At 53.8% G+C, this 19,656-nt stretch overlaps 1 protein-coding gene across 1 annotated transcript in view; it reads right to left on the bottom strand.

Moving 5' to 3' along the window:
* Positions 1-3,630: 3,630 nt before the first annotated feature.
* The window catches only part of REXO1 (RNA exonuclease 1 homolog), a 33,822-nt gene continuing 17,796 nt past the window's right edge, over positions 3,631-19,656 (bottom strand). The window contains exons 2-16 of the mRNA XM_053581208.1: positions 16,827-18,607; positions 15,849-15,953; positions 11,175-11,388; positions 9,344-9,507; positions 8,281-8,412; positions 7,960-8,083; positions 7,020-7,133; positions 6,684-6,821; positions 6,427-6,540; positions 6,208-6,281; positions 5,737-5,847; positions 5,228-5,343; positions 4,985-5,123; positions 4,730-4,850; positions 3,631-4,519 (exon numbers count right to left, since the gene is read on the bottom strand). Of these exons, the coding sequence (XP_053437183.1) occupies positions 4,431-4,519; positions 4,730-4,850; positions 4,985-5,123; positions 5,228-5,343; positions 5,737-5,847; positions 6,208-6,281; positions 6,427-6,540; positions 6,684-6,821; positions 7,020-7,133; positions 7,960-8,083; positions 8,281-8,412; positions 9,344-9,507; positions 11,175-11,388; positions 15,849-15,953; positions 16,827-18,607 (3,536 nt within the window). The 3' untranslated portion in view covers positions 3,631-4,430. The remainder of the gene's footprint in view (positions 4,520-4,729; positions 4,851-4,984; positions 5,124-5,227; positions 5,344-5,736; positions 5,848-6,207; positions 6,282-6,426; positions 6,541-6,683; positions 6,822-7,019; positions 7,134-7,959; positions 8,084-8,280; positions 8,413-9,343; positions 9,508-11,174; positions 11,389-15,848; positions 15,954-16,826; positions 18,608-19,656) is intronic.

The raw sequence follows: 19,656 nt of genomic DNA, 5'->3' as shown, positions 1-19,656 counted from the left end.
CCATCCCATACATGTTAAACCAGCACCTCCTAAGTACGGTGCAGAGCTGGACCCCAAGCTGAGGTTATGTCACTGGAACCATCCCAAGACCAGCGGGAAGCCAGAGGGGCTCTGTCCAAAGCACACCCACCCCCACGGTGCCTGGGACTTGGGGTGAGGAAGTGAGGACATGGTGAGGTCCAGCACAGCAAGGAAGCTGGGCCAGCATCCAGGCCAGAGATGGGGTTGTGAGAAGGGGCTACCAAAGATAAACTCCCCCTGAGGATGGAGCTCCCTAAAGTGGGCATCCAGGGGGACGGGCAAATGGGGGGCGGGGGGCTAGGGAGGTGAATAAGCTCTGGGGGTTTTTTTTGTTTTTTTTTTAGAGACAGTCTTACTATGGTGCCCATGGTAGAGTGCTGTGGCATCTCAGATCACAGCAACCTCAAACTTTTGGGCTTAAGGGATTCTTTTGCCTCAGCCTCCCAAGTAGCTGTGACTATAGGCGCCTGCCACAAAGCCTGGCTATTTTTTTTTGTTGTAGTTGTCGCTTGTTGTTTTAGCAGGCCCTGGCCAGGTTTGAACCCTCCAACCCCGGTATATGTGACCAGCACCCTAACCAATGAGCCACGGGCACCTAGCCTAAGCTCTTTTTTTTTAGACAGAGTCTCATTACATCACCCTCGGTAGAGTGCTGTGGTATCACAGCGCACAGCAACCTCAAACTCTTGGGCTTAAGTCATTCTCTTGCCTCAGCATCCCAAGTAGCTGGGACTCTAGGTGCCTGCCACAATGCCTGGCTATTTTTCTTTTTTTTTTTGGTTGCAGTTGTCATTGTTATTTAGCTGGCCCGGGCCGGGTCTGAACCCGTCAGCCTTGGTATATGTGGCCAATGCTGTAACCACTGTGTTACAGGCGCCGAGCCCTAAGCTCTGTTTTTGTTTTTTTTTTCTCTTAAGCTCTGTTTTTAATATTTTCACTTTTAGGGAAATTAGGAAGATAGCAGTGCCTGTAGCTCAGTGGGTAGGGCACTGGCCACATGCACCAGGGCTGGTGAGTTTGAACCCAGCCCCGGCCTGCTAAAAACAAAAAAATAGCCAGGCATTGTGGCAGGTACCAGTAGGCCCAGCTACTTGGGAGGCTGAGGCAAGAGAATCACTGAAGCCCAAGAGTTTGAGGTTGTCATGAGCTGCTGACACCACAGCACTCTACCAAAGGCAGTGAAGTGAGACTCTGTCTCAAAAAAAAAAAAAAAAAAAAGATAGTGGACTTTTCTCCACTCTCACCACCCTGCCACCCCCTCCCTATCTCTCTGGCCCAGCTCCAACAGATGGGGGTATCTGAGTCTGATTCTATGCCCCAATCTCCTTTTTTTTTAAGAGTCTAACCCTGTCGCCCTCAGTAGTGTGGTGTCACAGCTCACAGCAACCTCCAGCTCTTGGGCTTAGGTGATTCTCCTGCCTCAGCCTCCTGAGTAGCTGGGACTACAAGCGCCCGACACAACACCCAGCTATTTTTTTTTTTGCAGTTTGGCTGGGGCTGGGTTCGAACCTGCCACCCGCAGTATATGGGGCTGGCACCCTACTCACTAAGCTACAGGCGCCACTCTCTCTCTCTCTCTTTTTTTTTGTTTGTTTATCAGGCCCGGGCCAGGTTTGAACCCACCAGCCCTGAAGCATGTGGCCAGCGCCCTAACCACTGAGTATGGGTGCCCACCCCAATCTCCTTTTCCTGCTCCAGACACCAGTATCATCTATTAGCCGATGCTGGATGAATGAATGAATGAACAAATGATGGATGTGGTAAGCATAGCACCAGACCCAGCCTCCTCCATCAGAGCAGTAACCCCCTAAAGGTTCTGTTATCGAACCCCCACTTTTCTTTGGAAGCCCACACTGCAAGCCTGTTTGGCCCCTGGGGATCTCTCCTTTCATTCATTCAGTAAACACTTATCTAGCACCTACATGGTTAGTTATGAGGAAAACCTTGGGGTCTCTCCTAAGGGGCATTTGAATAATTTGTTCAAACAATCCCCTGCCCCAGTCTTCATAACTACCATGTAGGTGCTAGATTGTGTTTTATGAATGAATGAATGAAAGAAAATCACACACCCCTCCTGGGCAGACTGGTTTATTATTACTTCCAGCCTGGCCTCCTGACTGCTCATAAACTCCCTGCTAGGTGTACAGATACCACACAGAAATTCGAAAAAACAGGGCTTCTGTGAATACACTGACACCCTTTAGAAAACAACTCCTCTTTTACAGAAGAGATGGGCAAAGACTGCCACAAGAACAGCCTCCACGAGGGTAGAGGGGCCTGGCTTAACCAAGAACCCCTGGGAGGGCCATGTAGGCATCACCACAGATTCTAAGGGCCCTGAGAGATGCAAACCCCAGCAGTGAGAGAGGAAAACACTCCTCCCTGCAGCCTTGGGACAGGAAGCCTATGGGGAGGGCCCCATGTTCTTCCCTTCCTGAGAGACCAGGGAGGCAGGAACCACCCCACCCCCAACCACCCCCAGGCAGTCTCCCTTCCAGAAGTTTATGCTTAAAGCATCAGACTGGGCCTCCGGGTCCTGTGGGCTGAGGTTTCCTTAGCATTTCCTGTTCCATGAAGCTCTTCAGCTTGGATTTTTACTTTATTCATCTTTTTTAAAAATTATTTTTATTTGCAATTTTTGGCAGGGGCTGGGTTTTAACCCACCACCTCCGGTATATGGGGCCGGCACCCTACTCCTTTGAGCCACAAGCACTGCTGTTTTTTTTTTTTTATTTTATTTTTTAAGACAGGGTCTTGCTCTGTTGCCCAGGCTAGAGTGCAGTAGTGTCATCATAGCTCACCACAGCCTTGAACTCACAGGTTGGCACCACCAGTCCCAGATAGCTTTTATACTTTCAATAGAAAGTAGGGACCTGGGCGGCGCCTGTGGCTCAATCAGTAAGGCGCCGGCCCCATATACCGAGGGTGGCGGGTTCAAACCCGGCCCCGGCTGAACTGCAACTAAAAAATAGCTGGGCGTTCTGGCGGGCGCCTGTAGTCCCAGCTACTTGGGAGGCTGAGGCAAGAGAATCGCTTAAGCCCAGGAGTTGGAGGTTGCTGTGAGCTGTGTGATGCCACAGCACTCTACCCAGGGCCATAAAGTGAGTCTCTGTCTCTACAAAAAAAAAAAAAAAAAAAGAAAGTAGGGACCTAAGCACCCCTGGGCTTTCCACCCACAAGCCAAAACAATTTACAAATGAGCTGAAGTTGCTTGGAGCTGCATGCACTGCAAGCTTCATGGATTTTGCTGGAGGGTGACAGGGCAGCTCTTGCTGGGCACCTAACAGTGAAGCTGTCCTCCTGCTGGTCACCTGCTCAACATCCCCTATCCCAGGCAGGCTAACTCCAATCCCAAAGTCCAGCCCAGCATGCCTCACACCCTGTGCAGGGGATATCACCCACTGTCCCTCAGAGAGGGGCTGGAAACTGATAGGCTACACACAAAGGTGTGGCCACTTGGGGATCCAGGGCTGGTTTTTTGAAGGTAAACAAGGTTCCATTTCTGTTTCCCCATGTTGGCAGGGAAGAATTGGTCTTGGCCACAGTGACAGTGGCCTCCACAGGTGCATGCAGAAGTGTTACCTGGCACCAAGAACACCACCACCGCTGTGATATCTAAAATCCATACAAACATTTATTCTGTCCCTGGCCAGAGGTGGGGGAGGAGAGGATATAGGAGCCCCACAGAGGAGGACAGTGTTCCTCAGGAAGACAATGTCCAAGGCTACAGGCCCTGGGGCCTGGCTTGGTTTTGAAAGGTCCCAGAAGTTGGGGTGGGGGGTGGTGGCAAGTTCTAGAAGCCAGCCACCCAAAGGCAGACCCAGCCCTCTGGAGCCTAGAAATCCAGGCCCACACTGGGCCAGGTGTGGCCCCTGGGGCCAGGCTTGGGTCTGGTTCACATTCACCCCTAGCTCCTAGGAGGGAAGGCAGCAGTGGGCCATGCCCCCAGGTGAGGACAGTCACTGTGCAAGTTGTCAGGTTTAAATTTAAAATAAAAATAACAATACAAAATTAAAAAAAAAAGGTATCGCTTGTCTCAGACAAATCCGTGACAATACCCTGCCCGCCCACCCCCCCCAACACCAAGTAAGGAGGACGCAGGACTGGGACCTGGCTGGGGGTGCTGGGAGGAGCAGGCAGGGCCAGTCGGGTCAGCAGCGGTCTCACAGAAAGGACAGAGTCTGGGACGGGAAAGAGGAAGGACAGGTGAGAGGGGCCACAGCAGGGTCAGGGCTCCAGGGTTGGTCTCGCTTTTTGTTCTCTTGTGCCACCAGTTCGTCCCGTTTCTCTCGGTTTTCCGTGTCTTGGTGAGGTGGACAGGGTTAGCTCTCGAGATTTATTGCACTGTTTTGGAAGAGGCCTGGGGCTAAGGATGGGCCGGGGCAGCAGGAGAGGCGGGTGGGTGGGAGTCATCGCTTGGTCTTAGCGTCTTCTCGGACCTTCCAGATCACCAGGTGCATGCAGGCGCCGGCGTCCTCACTGGAGCTGTGCCCATCCACTAGGGGGCAGACAAAGTCACTACCCTGCCCTGGTCCCAGGGACGAGAACCCTTCACCTATGACTGTGCTCATCCAATGGGGACACACATAATCACCACCCTGTCCTGGCACAAGGGGATAAGGTTCCTCACTGCTCATTGGAGCTGTGCCTATCCACTGGGGCTGATGTGGTTACCATCCTGCCTTAACCCCACTGGCCTGGCACTCACCATTGTCCTGGATGATCTGTCTGAGGTAGTCGGCCATGAGATTTCGCAGGGAGCGTTTGTAGGGGAGGCCCAGGCGGTGGGGAAAGAGCACGGACGTGTCCACCACAGTGCTGTGGATGACCTGTGGGTGAGAGGTGCCACTTAGAGCTGTGGTCAGGGACTGGGGCAACCCTATCCCCCGAACCTTATCCCCTCAATCCCATAGGGCCTAGAGCCATTTAAGAACCACCAGTGGGGCAGAGGAAAGCAGACTACCTTCAGGGCCAGCAGGTCGCTCTCTAGGCTGTGTCCAATGAGGATAGTGTCTGCGTTGAACATGCTCAGCAGGACAGCTTGCACATCCCTTAGTGTGATGCTCGTGTCAGCAAGGTCGGCCTCTGTCACTCCAGAAAACCTGAGCCAGGAAAGGACCAGGGGCCATCAGGGCTAAGCCCTAAAGGTGGACCCTGGTAGGGAGGGGCTCTGGGGTTCCAGCTCCTAGAGGGCCCAGGGCCACACCTGGTGTTGTAGTCGACAATCTCGTTGTCAGGCTTGACAAAGGTGTCATAAACCACTTGCATCTCTGTGTTGACCACTGTGACACGGGTCAGCTCCAGGCCATACGTGGTATAAGACTAGGTGACAAGAAGAACGGACTCAGATGTGACCCAGCCACTCCAGACTCACCAGCCCTCCCTCCCTCTCCTGGCACTGAAGGCCCTCAAATGCAATGACAAGCTGCTACGGTCCCGGAGCCTGGTCCCACTTGCAGATATGGAACTGAGGCCAGAGGCCTTCCGAGTTTCTGAAGGAGCTTCCAGAAGAATAGTTGTGTGAATTTAGGGTACCCCTCCCCAATTGGCCTTCACTGCTTCCAAGCACAAGAGGGACTGAACTCAGTGGGCCCAACTCTCTTTCTCTTACCCTAACCCTGCAAGGGGCCCTCAGTCCCCAGGGCCCAAACATTCAGTAAGCACTATGGGCACCTGGGCAACCCTGGCTTGGCTAAGATGAAGAGGTAGACTCACCATCTCACAGTCCAGGGCATAGATTCCTGGGTGGGCATCTTCTGAGAGTTCCTTCTCAAAGGTCTTCACGAAACCCTCAAGGCTTTCCTTTCGGCCATCCTGCACATGTTGCTGAGGGTGGGGAGAAGTAGGGTGAGGGGCAGCTGAGAGGCTGCAGTGAGGAGTTGACATCACAACTCCATGCCCCCAGAGGACTGTCCTATTCATTCATCCCGTTTGTAGATGAGAAAAGGGAGGCTGGGAAGTCTAAGACAAGAGTTTGGCAAAAGGCCTCCAAAGACCTAACGTAGGAAAGTGCCCCAGAGAGCAGGGTGGGGCCCATGCTCTGGGGAAGACATGGAGAGGGCTGGCTGGGGCCTCATGGCTAGGACCCGAGTCCAGGACTCTGCTGTGTCCCAAGCCTGAACAATGAAGAACAGGCAGAAGTCTGTCAAGAGAGAGCAGAGAGGGCACCAGGGCCCTGGAACTTACCTTTGCAACCTGACAGCCGACAGAGCCAGTGGCAGCTGAGCAGCACATATACTGGGTCTCCCAGCCTCCAGCCACTGCAAGAGACACACCAGTCAGGGCCTGGCCCAGCCTGTTCCCAAGCCTTAGATAGCTCATCCCAGGGCCCCATGGGGGCACCTTCCAGGTAGCCTGGCGCCTGCCGGTGCCTCCCACCAGGCTAACTTGGGTCTCAGGCCTCACCTCGGTTCCGGCGGAGACGCCCCCAATGGTAATAACACTCCTCATCGCGGACACAGCGTCCAGAGGAGGATACAAGGTACTCAGCACCACAGCGGCAGCAGATCCTGCAGGAAGCTGTGGGGAGGAGGCATCAGGCCGGCACCCAGGCGCCCTACAGCCCAGTTCCTCACTGGAACTGTGCCTACCCACTCAGGCTGTTCAATCTGCCCAGACGCCCTTCCCTCCACCTGAGCACAGAAGTGTAGGAGGCCACTCACAGTCCTTGGGCTTCTTCTCTTCAGCTGTGAAGATGACAGCACCCCCAGGCCACTCTGGGTGCGGGAAGGGGTAGCCATTCTCCTTGAGCTGCTCCTCAGTGAGCAGGTACTCCCTCAGGCGGCTGTATAGGGCAGCCCCTGTGGACGAGCATGAGAGGCTACCAACTGCTGTCTGGGGATAGCCCATTGCACACATGCAGGAGAGAAGGGGCTACTCAGCCTCGAGGGCCAGTGGTGGCTACCAGCTACTGCCTGTGACCACCCTGGTAGAAAGGCGGTCTGGGCCAGGACATAGGAAGGGCAGGAGGGGCAGGAGGGCCGGCACGGCTGCCTCACCTTTCAGATCTTCCACACGGGGGCTGCTGGGGCGGCTGAGTGAGAAGCTGGTCTTGGCAGCCAACTTGCCCCCTAACACTACCTCATGTGACACAACCCTCCGGCCACTGGTTTCTGGAAGGGGAAGTGGAGGAAGAAAAGTGAGGGTGATCTAGACAGGCTTAGACCCCTCCGCCCCCAGCTTACTCGCCCACCTGGCCCTGCTGCCCAGCCCCCCTTTCCAAGACCACTGCCCTTGGGGTCAGGTCTCAACCAGAACCAGAAGAGGCCTGCTGGGGGGTACAGAGCTGGGGGATCTAGGGCAGCCCCCACAGGTGTGGCCCCAACCCCTACTTTCCCTGTAGGGAAAGCTTTCACTACCTCTGAGGGGAAGGGGGGAAAGGCTAGAAGAACTGGATGGGAATCTAATGGCTTTGAGGGCTTTTGTGCTACTACAGGCTGCCTGGGATGTAAAACCTCAACAGGGCCCCTCTGAACACCAGCGAGCAGATAATGGGGGCGGGGGCGAGGGAGGCAGAGCTGGCGCTCAGGATGGGCACTGGCTGATGGCTTAATGCACCCCCTCAAGAGGCTGTAATGAAATGCCTTAACCTCGCTCTTTCTTCCTCCCCAGAGCTTAATGCACAGAGCTCACACAGCCCCAAGCCTCTTGCTTTGAAGAGGCCGCCAATGGCTCCATTAACAGCCCCCAGCTTGCAAAGGAGGGTGGCTAATAGAGAGAAGAGGCTGCTCTGAGGGTACTAGGGACAGCTCAATCTGCTATAGAAGCCCAAGTGCCAAGGAGCCAACAAAGACCCCAGCCCACCCCAGGCTTCTGTGGTGCTTTTTGTCTGAGACTCTCCCAAGACTCAGGGTCCCTGTGGGGGGGCCTGTCATACCTGTAGGGATGCAGGCCTGGATGTTGTTTATGCACACCCTACCCCCGCCTTGCTGTACTCACTGTTGAGCCCAGGCACCGCACTGGGGACCAGGCCTCGCAGCTTCTTTAGGGTGTTCACAGCCACATTCAGGTAGATGTTCTTGCTGGGACTGCGGTCATAGGCTACCTTCTCCTCATTCAGTGCCTGGGGAGGACACACTGTGCTCAGCTGAGGCCCCAATAGATTGGCACTAGACGTTCCGATAGTGGGGTCAACTGGCATCTCCCACAGGCAGTCCTGGGGCTGAGACACTAGGATCAGGGAGACATCTGGTACCACCCTGGCCTGCCCCCTAACCCCATAACCAGTCAACCAGCCCAGCCCAGCCCCATGGATCCCACCTTCTCTACAGCCTCCTGGTTGGAGGCACAGAATTTGAGACATTCCTCGATGAACAGGTTGAGATAGCGCTGCCGGATGACAGTGGGGACTTTGCCCCCAAACTCTTTGGGGATAATGGGTTTCTTTAAACTCTAGAGAGAATATAAAACCAACAGAGGGTGAGGCTTTTTTCAGGCTCTCTGGGAGTAGACACAAAAACAGGAGGCCCTCCAGCACACAGGGGAAGCCCCAATGTAACCTAGGGCTAGAGCTAGTGCTAAGGTACACACTAGTGACATACCAAACTCAGTCCGCCAGCCGTAACACACAAGGCAAGATGTGGACAACATGGGAAATTGAGGGTGGGGGGTGGGGGGGGAAGGGAACTTGTACTTTCTCTAAACCTAAAATTGCTCTAAAAAGTAAAGTCTATTAGCAGCTCCTGTAGCTCAGTGGGTAGGGCACCGGCCACATACACAGGGGATGGCAGGTTTGAATCCGGCCTGGGCCAGCTAAAACAACAATGACAACTGCAACAACAACAACAAAAAAAAAATATCTGGGCGTTGTGGCAGGCGCCTGTAGTCCCAGCTATTTGGGAGGCTGAGGTAAGAGAATTGCTTAAGCCCAAGAGTTGGAGGTTGCTGTGAGCTGTGACACTATGGCTCTCTACTGAGGGTGCCATAGTGAGATCTGTCTCAAAAAAATAAAGAAGGGTGGCACCTATGGCTCAGTGAGTAGGGTGCTGGCCCCATATACTGAGGTGGCAGGTTCAAAGCTGGCCCTGGCCAAACTGCAACAAAAATTAGCTGGGCGTTGTGGTGGGCGCCTGTAATCCCAGCTACTCGGGAGCCTGAGGCAAGAGAGTAGCCTAAGCCCAAGAGCTGGAGGCTGCTATGAGCTGTGATGCCATGACACTCTATGGAGAGCAACAAAGTGAGACTCTGTCTCTTAAAAAAAAAAGAAGTCTATTAATTAAAAACAAAGCAATACAAAATACAAAACCAACAGAGAAAATTAAGAGGGAAAGCAAAGGTAAAGCAGTGCTGGACCAAGGGAGGCTGGTGGGGTGGGGTAGGTCACCTGTAAGGACGGGCTGTGAGCTACCCGCTTGGGGGTGACAGTGGTGGTGGTCTTAGATGCCATCCCAGATAGTGTGCGTGTCTTCAGCGGCTGGCTGCTGGGCTCTGGGCCATGGGAAGGCTGGCTGCTGCTGGCCGTGAGAGTCCTCTTGGCACCTGTGGGGGCTGGTGGGGCACAGGGGACGTGAGTGCAGGAAGAGAGAATGCCCATCACCGAGCTACGGAGCACCAGGTAGCTGCGGTCGTTCAGGGTCAGCAGCACGTGCATCTCTGAGCGCAGGGGCACGGGCCGGGATGCGGGGCTCGGGCTGTGGAATGACATTAGGCTCTATTTGCTTTCGGGCAAGTCCATCCAGATGGGGGAAACAAAATCAGGCTGCAGAGGCCGGCTCGGGCAACGTTGCCACCGGGGCAGTCCAGTGAGTGGCGCGAGGCGTGGCAGGCCTCTGCCACATGTTCCAGCCCCAGCTCTGAGGCATTGACATCCGAGGGGGGAAGGCCCTGGCTCCTGGACAAAGGACCAGAGGGTATGAGACGCCCCTGGCCTGCTCATTGTGACCAGCCAGCCTGCCCAGCTGTCTGTGTTCTGGGGCTCCCTTTGATGAGGTCACAAACCAAATGGTTTCCCTCCTGGAGGGAGGAGGGTAGTTTCCAAGGGTTGGCCAGGCAGGGCAGCTGCACTCTAGTATTTGTACCTGTGTGCAGTTTAGGGAGCTCCTACAGGCCCTCCAGGAAGGAAGCAAGCTGCCCACCATACTAGACATGAATCTCTCACAGTGTGGAAGATTTACTCTCAATCATGGAAGGAGAGCCTCAGGCTCCTTGAGAGGACCTGGCAAGCTGGAAGTGCTAAAGGAGGGTCCTCCCATCCCAGGTCAGTGCACCCCTGCGGCACCAGCAGTGTGCAGGAATGTCAGACTTCCCTGTATCCACAACATGACAACTCTACCACCCCTCACCAGCTGTAAATCAGACAACCCCAAGTGCAGACAACATGGACTAGGTAAAGGGTGGGCATGGCTTGAGATGGACTCAATTTAGTTGCTTCCCTTCCCCTGCTGCTAAGCCCCTACCACCATGTCTCTTGCTGGCTCTGGGTAGAGAAGAACTAGAATCATTGGGAGGGCTCTTCTTCCTTAAAATAGGGTGTCACTCTGGTACCCAGGTTTTAGTGCAATGGCATCATCACAGCTCACTGTAGCCTTTAACTCCTGGGCTCACGTGATCCTCCCACCTCAGCCTCCTCAACTGCTGAGACTGTAGGTGGATCACCATACCTAGCCTTGGAAGGCTTTCAGACAGGAAGGCTTTGGGGACCAGTGCCAGGGAATGGGGACAGGGGGAGGCTAGTGGAGAGGGATTTGAACCCCAGATACTCCTGGGTGGTCTCTGATTCATCAGCAAGGGCTGCGCCTCCCCAGGGGTAGGTTAGAGACATAGGGCACCCTCCCTAGCCCACAAAGGCAGTAACAAATTCTCTAGGTATTTCTCACCTGCAACCTGCCTCAATGTGGAAATTCATAGAACACAAGACAATCACACCACTAAATGTCCTGCCCATCCCAACTGCTGAATAGAGACTGGACTTCCATATGGATAACAGGCAGTGCCCCTCAGAATGCAGGAAATGCAGCCCTGTCCCAGAGCAGATAAGCTGGCTTGATTCAACCACAAGCCACACCCACTCACGCCATCCCAGGCCAGAAGCTACACTTGGGCTAGGTCCTGGCACCCACCCTGCCCTGCCCACCTTGAGCTGACACTGATGCTCTGACCCTTGTAGCCCTGGGACAGAGGAAGCTAAGGAAAGATAGCTCAGCAGCCGGACTTGCCTGTGGCCAAGTGGGGGTTGGGGATGTGGGCGATCCTCTTCTTCTTGCCAGGCGCTGAGATGTGGACAGAAGACGGCTTCTCCACCAGCCTAGGGGCGGCCTGCAGCCAGCTGGCTGACTCCCTCTGTGCTTGCTGGGCCCGCAGATAACACACCTCCTGGGCAGTCGGGGGCCGGGCTGGAGGCAATGCTGGACCCCTCCTCCGAGGCTCCACCTGGATGATGATGATAAATTCCATGGCAGGGCTGTACATTTGTGGTACCCAGAGTAGGCAGCACTGGGCAGGCTGCCAGAGGGCTGAGGCGGCTGCCTTGCTGGCCACCTCCCAATCTCCAGGCTACTTTGGTGGGAACTAGCATCGTGCCATGGCCCTCAAAGCACCAGTCTGGCCCTGCTCTGCTGACTCCTAACCTCTCTGCCTGAGGCTGGCATAGTCAGCCTTGATATAGGCACAGGGGAAGTATGAATGTTGACTCCTGACTAGATTAAATAGGTACTTCAATCCAATCTCACTTAGTCTGATCTGCCAAATCTAGCCTTCAAATCCTTGGGTTCTAGTGATGGGATTGGCTGGGACTCCTGGTTGCTACACTCAGAGTTGGGTTCTCTGTTTTTCCTGTGCTAACTCACTATGGCTGCACAGCAGCCCTACAATCAATGTTGTCTCTCGACAGGGAAGATGAGAGAACTAAGGCTCAAGGAGGTTGTGCAGCTTACCCAGGGCCACACAGCAACACCCCAGAGCAGAACCTGCAACTGGCAACCTGCTACATGGAAGGCAGGGTGGCTCCAGGCTGCCTCTCCCTCTGTGCTCTCCCCAGCACCATGGACAATTTTTTTCTTTTTGCACTGTGGATAATTTGACAATGGAAAATGGGCCAGACCCACTTCTCTCCTAGGACACAGCAGTATAAAGACTCTTCAAAAAGTTCATGGAGGGGGCGGTGCCTGTGGCTCAGCGGGTAGGGCGCCGGTCCCATATGCCAGAGGTGGTGGGTTCAAACCCAGCCCCGGCCAAAAAAAGCCACAAAAAAAAAAAAGTTCATGGAGGCTCGGCGCTTGTAGCTCAGTGGCTAGGGGGCCAGCCACATACACCAGAGCTGGTAGGTTCAAAACTAGCCTGGGCCTGCCAAACGACAACTGCAACCTAAAAATAGCTGGGCATTGTGGTGGGTGCCTATAGTCCCAGCTACTTGGGAGGCTGAGGCAAGAGAATTACTTAAGCCCAAGAGTTTGACGTTGCTATAAGCTGTGATGCCACGGCACTCTACCCAGGGCGACATAGTGAGATTCTTGTCTCAAAAAAAAAAAAAAAAAAGATGAAACCAAGACCATGCTGAAGATGAAGCCCACAGTGACCATCCACATCAATTTTTGAGAAAAATTAATATTGTTCTTGAAGAGGACTTAATTAACTAACAACAGAAACAACACTCAACGCAATTTTTTTTTTTTTTTGTAGAGACAGTTTCACTTTATGGCCCTCGGTAGAGTGCCGTGGCCTCACACAGCTCACAACAACCTCCAACTCCTGGGCTTAAGCGATTCTCTTGCCTCAGCCTCCCAAGTAGCTGGGACTACAGGCGCTCACCACAATGCCCGGCTATTCTTTGGTTGCAATTTGGCCGGGGCCGGGCTTAAACCCGCCACCCTCGGTATATGGGGCCGGCACCTTACCGACTGAGCCAAAGGCGCCGCCCCTCAACGCAATTTTAAACAAGCGGAACCAAGGTTTCTTTAAAGAAGTCTTAACAGAAAAAAAAAAAGTAGTAGTAGTATTAACAGGGCTCAGTGCCCACAGCATAGTGGTTATGGCACCAGCCACATACACTGAGGGTGGTGGGCTCGAACCCGGCCCGGGTCAGCTAAACAACCACAACAAAAAATAGCTAGGCGTTGTGGTGGGCACCTGTAGTCCCAGCTACTTGGGAGGTTGAAGCAAGAGAATTGCTTAAGCCCAAGAATTTAAGGTTGCTGTGAGCTGTGACACCACAGCACTCTATCAAGGGCAACATAGTGAGACTCTGTCTCAAAAAAAAAAAAGTATTAACAGGAAACGGAACCTGGCACAATCAAAACAGCAGTTACTTAGAGGCAGACGTGGTCTAGTCAGAGACAAAGCAGACCAGTCAAAAGCTGAAGTCATCGCATTGGGGGATTTTCAAGGCAATTTTATTTTGCTTGCTGGCTTTCTGAAGGGCCAACAACATAGCACCATCTGCTTGTTGGGAGAGTGTGCTGAGAAAGTTGGCCAAGGCTTTCAGACAAGTACCTGGAAAAGCTTCACCGGAGGGTCTTCCTCCTGCCCACTCCTCTCATCACACAAGAGTGGCAAATCACCAGGAAACCACCTCACAGACTTGATTTGGCTCCTTCTGTGTTTGTGAATTAACCTTTAAAAAATCTTTAAAGGGCACTCATTTTTCTTCAGTTAATAATATTACAAAGACTGCACTAATTTGGTTGCATTCCCAGGAACCTCAATTCTTTAGGGATTAAACTAAATGGCTGGTGTCATCCCTTAGAAGTGTCTCAAACATGATGAAGATTATGCTAAGAAATAAAGTTTTGTTTTTTTTTTTTGTAGAGACAGAGTCTCACTTTACTGCCCTCGGTAGAGTGCCGTGGCGTCACACGGCTCACAGCAACCTCCAGCTCTTGGGCTTATGTGATTCTCTTGCCTCAGCCTCCCGAGCAGCTGGGACCACAGGCGCCCGCCACAACGCCCAGCTATTTTTTTTGTTGCAGTTCGGCGGGGCTGGGTTTGAACCCACCACCCTCAGTATATGGGGCCGGCGCCCTACTCACTGAGCCACAGGTGCCGCCCAGAAATAAAGTTTTACAATGGCTCACGCCTGTAATCTTAGCACTCTCTCAGGCTGCGGTGGGAGGATCCCTTGAGCTCAGGAGTTGGAGACCAGCCTGAGAAAGAGAGACCCCGTTTCCACTAAAAATAGAAAAAATATTCAGGCTTTACTAAAAATAGAAAAACTACCCAGGCATTGTGGAGCACATCTGTAATCCCAGCTACTTGGGAGTCTGAGGTTGCTGTGAGCTACAATGACACCATGGCACTCTACCCAGGACAACAGAGTGAGACACTTGTCTCAAAGAAAACAAAAAACAGGGGCAGCGCCTGTGGCTCAGTCGGTAGGGCGCCGGCCCCATATACCGAGGGTGGTGGGTTCAAGTCCGGCCCCGGCCAAACTGCAACCAAAAAATAGCCGGGCGTTGCGGCGGGCGCCTGTAGTCCCAGCTACTCGGGAGTCTGAGGCAAGAGAATCGCGTAAGCCCAGGAACTGGAGGTTGCTGTGAGCTGTGTGAGGCCACGGCACTCTACCGAGGGCCATAAAGTGAGACTCTGTCTCTACAAAAAAAAAAAAGTAGTTTTGGGTGGCACCTGTGGTTCAGTGAGTAGGGCACCAGCCCCATATACCCAGGGTAGTGGGTTCAAACCCAGCCCCGGCCAAACTGCAACAAAAAAATAGCCAGGCGTTGTGGCGGGCGCCTATGGTCCCAGCTGCTCGGGAGGCTGAAGCAGGAGAATCACCTAGGCCCAGGAGTTGGAGGTTGCTGTGAGCTGTGATGCCATAGCACTCTACCGAGGGTGATAAAGTGAGACTCTGTCTCAAAAAACAAACCAAAGAAAAAAAAAAGAACAGTTTTTAGGCCAGGCATGGTGGCTCACGCCTGTAATTCTAGCACTCAGGGAGGCCAAGGTGGGTGGATTGCTTGAGCTCAGGAGTTCAAGACCAGCCTGAGCAAAGGAGAGACCCTATGTCTACTAAAAATAGAAAAACTGAGGCAAGAGGACTACTTAAGTCCAAGAGTTGGAGATTGCTGTGAGCTATGACACCATCGCACTTTACCCAGGGCGACAGCTTGAGATTGTCTCCAAAAAAAAAAAAAAAAGGGTGGCTCCTGTGGCTCAGTGGGTAGGGTGCCGACCCCATATACCGAGGGCGGTGGGTTCATACCCCAGCCCCGGCCAAATTGCAACAAAAAAATAGCCGGGCGTTGTGGCAGGCGCCTGTAGTCCCAGCTACTTGGAAGGCTGAGGCAAGAGAATCGCCTAAACCCAGGAGTTGGAGGTTGCTGTGAGCTGTGATGCCATAGCACTCTACCGAGGGATAAAGTGAAACTCTGTCTCTAAAAAAAAAAAAAAAAAATTTTTTTAAACTGTTTTTTCTCTTTCTTTTTTTTTTTTTTTTGGAGACAGAGGCTCAACTCTGTTGCCCAGGCTAGAGTGCCATGGTGTCAGCCTACCTCATAGCAACCTCAAAGTCCTGCATTCAAGTGATCCTCCTGCCTCAGCCCCAGTAGCTAGGACTAGAAGTGCCTGCCAAAACGTCCAACTAACTTTTCTAGTTTTAGTAAAGACGGGCTCTCTCTCTTGCTCAGGGTAGTCTTGAACTCTTGAGCTCAATTGATCCTACCACCTAGGCCTCCTGTAGTGCTAAGATTACAGGTGTGAACCACCATACCCAGCCTATTTTTATCTTTAGAGTGACATTTTTCCATGAACCTTTTGAAATCCCCTCTATGATTTGCTGGAAGAATCCATCAGCAAATGGGCAAGAGGAGCTTTCTTATGCAGGAGGGAGCAGAATGGATGGGGTCCTAGATCCTCCAAACCCTGCCCTCTCTCTCCCTTCAGCCTCTATAGGCCCTTACCTCCTTGCCTTGCTTGGAGAGATGAGAGATCCGCCTCTTCTGCCCGGGGAACAAGGTGGTCAGACCCAAGTGTGCCTTCTCCTCGCTCCTTTCTTCCTTTGGGGGCTACAACACACATCCCTTCCTCAAAGTGGGTCTACCTCTGTATTTCACCAACCACCAGAACCAACACACACCCCTTTCTCCTCCACCCTGGCCTCAAACTGCCCTCTGGCAAGTGAAGGATAGAACTCTGCAGACCTCAACCAACACACAGGGATTAAAGCAAGAAGTATCAACAAGCCTCCGGGCAGGGACAACCCTGTCTTTTGGAGAGGACACCCAAACTCAGCATTCTGAGACCCTTCCAAGGCCTCACCGAGTTATGCCCATTCCCAGGGCCCCCTTGGTCAGGATGACACTAGTCTCCAGAGGCTGAGGGGCCATGGAACTGAGCACTCCTACCACTCAGGTAGGGGGAATCTGGCCCGGCCTGGCTTTGTATGAGGTGAGCTCCCTCTGGTGGCTGACGTAGGGATACTGGACAAGGACACCCAGCCAGGTTAAGGCTGGTCCAGGAGAACAAAAGCTATGCACACAGGGTAGGGTGGTGGGGAAAAGGAGAGGGACTCTGGGGGTGGAGAGGCTGGGGGGTTGGGGAAGGGGAGAGACTCGGAGAGGGAGGAGGCTGTGGGTACGGGTGGAGGCCTGATACCCCTTTGCTGGTCAGTCGGAACGGGTCAGTCCGAGCGCTGCTGCAGGAGCCTGGCCAGGCGGCTGTGAGCCAGCGTCCTCTTTCTGGATGGGTGCGGGACGGTGGGCGGCCACCGAGGGCTCCTGAGTTTTAAGCGAGTTAAGGGGCCAACACTGAAGGCAGCATCTCTACCCGGCCAAAGACTTGGAGTCATCTGGAAACAGCTCCAGGACAGGATGCCCCTCACCAGGCCTTGGTCATGGCGGCCTGCCCTGGAGCCCAGCCTGGACGCCCAGCGCCCTCACCTGCCGGGCCAGCCGGCCCTTGTCTTCGGTCTTGACGGCGGTGGACTCGTTGAAGATCCGTAGGCACTCCTCCATGGGATCTGAGTCGAAGTCCACCTCCTTCTCCAGGGCTGAGTAGTCTACCTCCTCCTCTGCGCCCTGCCCAGCGCCTGAGGAGGAGGGGGAGGAGGAGGAGGATAACGGGGCGGGGGAGGAGGGTAAGGAGGCCTTGAGCCGCTTGGGCAGCCCCTGCACCTCTGAGAAACCCAGGCTTGAGTCTGAGTCTGAGTCTGAGTCTGAATCTGAGCTGAGGCTGGGCAGAGAGGGAGCCCAGACCCCCGGCACCCCTGGCCCTTCAGCCTCATCCTCGCTCTCATCCCCAAAGAGGTCAGCATGGCTCAGGGCCCGCTTCTTCAGCTTGGGTGTACCCTGAGAGGCACCCTCGTCCAGTGAGCGGGCCTTCCGCTCTACCAGCTTCCCTGACAGGGCTTTCCCGCTGCTTTTTCTGTCTGGCAGCTGGGGGTTGGGGGCACATCTGCTGGATGCTGGCTGGGAGTCCTGAGGCCGAGGGTCCCCTCTGGAGGGGCTCAGCCACTGCCCTGGATGGTCAGGCCTCCCTTTCCCTGAGCTGGCCACCAGGGTGGCTGAAGATGGCTTTTTCTTGGTCCTTTCCAGCTGCTCTGTCTCATGCCGGGAGCTGCTGGCCTGTGGGCCCTTCCTGTCACCAGGGGGCTTCTCCCCAGGCTGCCCTCGGCCCTTGTCCTTGGTCTTGTCTTTTTTCCGGGCACCATCCTTGTGGCCAGGGGCTGGTGAGGTCCTGCTTTTCTTCCTCTTGTGTTTTCCCTCTTGGGAGTAGCCCCCATCCTGCTGGGAGGCCTTGGCTGGGGAAGTGGGCTTGGTTGGGGGTACCCCACTTGGGCTCTTTGGGGGTAGTTCAAGGTCCCCCACATCACACTGCACAGCTGTCTCCTTGGTCTCCCGCAGGCCACTTCCCTCAGCTTCTAGGGCCTCTTTGCAGGATGGCTGCCTAGGGGCCTTGCTCTCAGGGTCAGCCCCAGCTTTGGCAGGGCTGGTCGTGGGAAGCCCATCACCTGGAGCCATGGCAGTATCATCTTCTGAGTCCGAGAACCTGGCGTCACAGCCACCAAAGGGGTCACAGGGCTTCTTGAGGGCAGGAGTGTAGGGCTCGCTGCCACGGGAGCCCCTGGGCCGTTTGATGGCCCTCTCATCCCTGCAGCTGGCCCTGCCAAGATGCCGGGCTGAGTAGTTGGACAGTGGATCATATTCCAGGTCTGTGGATGGCTTGGAGTTATCCACCACATATTTGCTGCTGGGGACAGGGCGGCTATGCCGTCGAGGTTGGCTCACAGCCTTGGGTACATACTCCAGGGCACTGCAACCCCCTCCACCTCGACCTGGGCCCCTCTCCAGGGAAGCCAGCGAGTACTTGCTGCCTGGCTCAGCAGGGACAGCCAGTGGGGTGGGCTGGTAGCTGGCACCAGGATTTAACAGGCTGCAACCACTGGGGTTGTAGTCAAAGGCCAGTGGGAAGGCATCCTCATCCAAGCCCACAGTGGGGCTAGGGGTGGGGCCTCGGGGCACCAGGGTGGGTGCCTCGCCTGAGCTGTACTCTCGAGCCGTCTCCAGCAGCTCAACCTCGCTGCGCACAGCCTCAATGGCCTGGTTGACACGCTCCAGCTCCAGCATGTCCGAGGGCGGCTCATCCCCCTGGCCAAGGGTGCCATTTTCCCTGTGTTCAGAGGACTTGGGGAGCTCAGGGTTGTAGGGGTCATAACCCAGCCCTGAAAGGGAAGAAAAGAAAACAGCCAGTGAGCAGCCAATAAGAGTCTGCCATGCTGGCAATGCCCATATTCGAATCCCCAGAGCCTGTGGATACCTCCGACAGCAAAAGTGACTCTGTTGGTGGAATTAAACCTTCCTCATTTATTTTGTAAATATTTTGTGAAATTAAAAAAAAAACAACCCTCCCTCACTGATGGGCATGTGAACACACTGAGCTTTCTGGAGAGCAAATTGTAACAACTTTGAGCAGTTCAAATGCTGTGACCCTTAGACTCCAAATTCTAAGAATCCATCCCCCAGACATACCCACACAGAGGTGGACGTGCAGACATGCCCACACAGAAGTGGACGTGCAGAAAATGTGTAGACATTCAGACCCGTCTGTTGTAGTACTTAATGCAAAACTATAATGGTAATAATAGTAAAGGAAGTGACCTAAAAACCTAAATGCAAGTCGACTGGGTTAAAAGGGATGAGCGTGCCCTGTACTGATCTCTAAGTCATGTGGTTACAAAAAAAAAAGCCCACAAGGTAGAGGTGTCAAATCATCACTGTACATTTTCATAATAAACATGAAATCAGCAATTTGAATACAGGTCCAGCCAGGTCCACATCAAACCAAGCCAATGGTCCAATCTTAAGCAGAGGGAGGGTCCTTCTCCATGACAAATACTATCTTGTCTTACTGTACACTGTAACACCAACTGCCAAGAGGGGTTTGAAATGTTGACAGACACACATCCAGAGGCTAACAGTGGAGCAGTGTAACATGAAATCATGCCCCCAAATGCAGATTGGCTGCTGCCCTGTGAATATGCTAGCACCAAGATGTCACCCAGTTCTAACTTGATTCTGTTGGAATGTATATATCTCTGTATTTATTGTCAGGTGTATGGGGTCTACTCATAAAACCTGTATCTCTTTGGCCTACCAGCAGTTCCACTTCCATGGCCTAAAGCCTGTGTAAAGCAGGGGAAAATATAAGGCCAGAAGAGGTGTGCACGAGGCTTTTGTGTTGAGAACAACAGAACTAGAAACAGAGTTCTGT

This window comes from Nycticebus coucang, chromosome 2 (genome assembly GCF_027406575.1).
Source record: "Nycticebus coucang isolate mNycCou1 chromosome 2, mNycCou1.pri, whole genome shotgun sequence".
Lineage (NCBI taxonomy): Eukaryota > Metazoa > Chordata > Mammalia > Primates > Lorisidae > Nycticebus > Nycticebus coucang.
The sequence above is the reverse complement of the archived record's forward strand: the minus strand, read 5'-3'. Positions and strand labels throughout refer to the sequence as shown.